At 55.8% G+C, this 625-nt stretch overlaps 1 protein-coding gene across 1 annotated transcript in view; it reads right to left on the bottom strand.

Annotated features, from left to right (window-relative positions):
• The window catches only part of SLC37A2 (solute carrier family 37 (glucose-6-phosphate transporter), member 2), a gene marked incomplete at its 5' end in the record, with an annotated part of 7,177 nt that overhangs the window by 4,621 nt on the left and 1,931 nt on the right, over positions 1-625 (bottom strand). Inside the window, 2 exons of the mRNA XM_009584707.1 lie at positions 137-303; positions 387-463. Of these exons, the coding sequence (XP_009583002.1) occupies positions 137-303; positions 387-463 (244 nt within the window). The remainder of the gene's footprint in view (positions 1-136; positions 304-386; positions 464-625) is intronic.

Here is a 625-nt window from a genome sequence, read left to right as displayed (position 1 = left end):
TCCTGCTTGCCTCAAGCTGGAAATAAGTATTTGGGGTTGCCAAAAATGCTTGGAGACGGGTAAGGAGAAAAATTGTGTTCCCACTGATCTTGGCATTACACCAGGCATCTGCTACAGCCCAGATCACGCCACTCACACTCCACGAGGAAGAAGAAGCAGATGATGCCCATGGCGGTGATGATGATGCCAGGCACGATGAAGGACAGACCCCAGGATGAGGAAACCCAGACGCCGGCGATGAGCGACCCTAAGATGTTGCCCACAGAAGTGTGCGAGTTCCAGATGCCCATGATCAAACCTCTCCTGGCAGGGACAGAGCCGGGGTCAGCATCACCAGGGCCAACAAGGACAAGGACCCGGGTGGGACACGCCGGAGAAACACTCACTTTCCTTTCCCGAACCAGTTCCCAACACATGCCACGACGGAGGGCCAGCCGGTCGTCTGCACCAGCCCATTGCAGCCCTGGCAAGAGATAGGCAGCATCACGTGGCAGCGTCGGCACCCAGCGAGCGCCGATTTGATCCATGGAGCACAGCCCCTGCACTGTTTCGGCTAGCCGGGCTCAAAAATAGTCACCCCCATCCCAAAGCTGTCGAGAAAACACTCAGTTTGGGTTTTTTTTTT

The sequence above is a fragment of the Fulmarus glacialis genome, unplaced genomic scaffold, assembly GCF_000690835.1.
Source record: "Fulmarus glacialis isolate BGI_N327 unplaced genomic scaffold, ASM69083v1 scaffold29809, whole genome shotgun sequence".
In the NCBI taxonomy this organism is placed as follows: domain Eukaryota; kingdom Metazoa; phylum Chordata; class Aves; order Procellariiformes; family Procellariidae; genus Fulmarus; species Fulmarus glacialis.
Note: the sequence above shows the minus strand (reverse complement) of the source record. Positions and strands in the feature narration are given on the sequence as shown.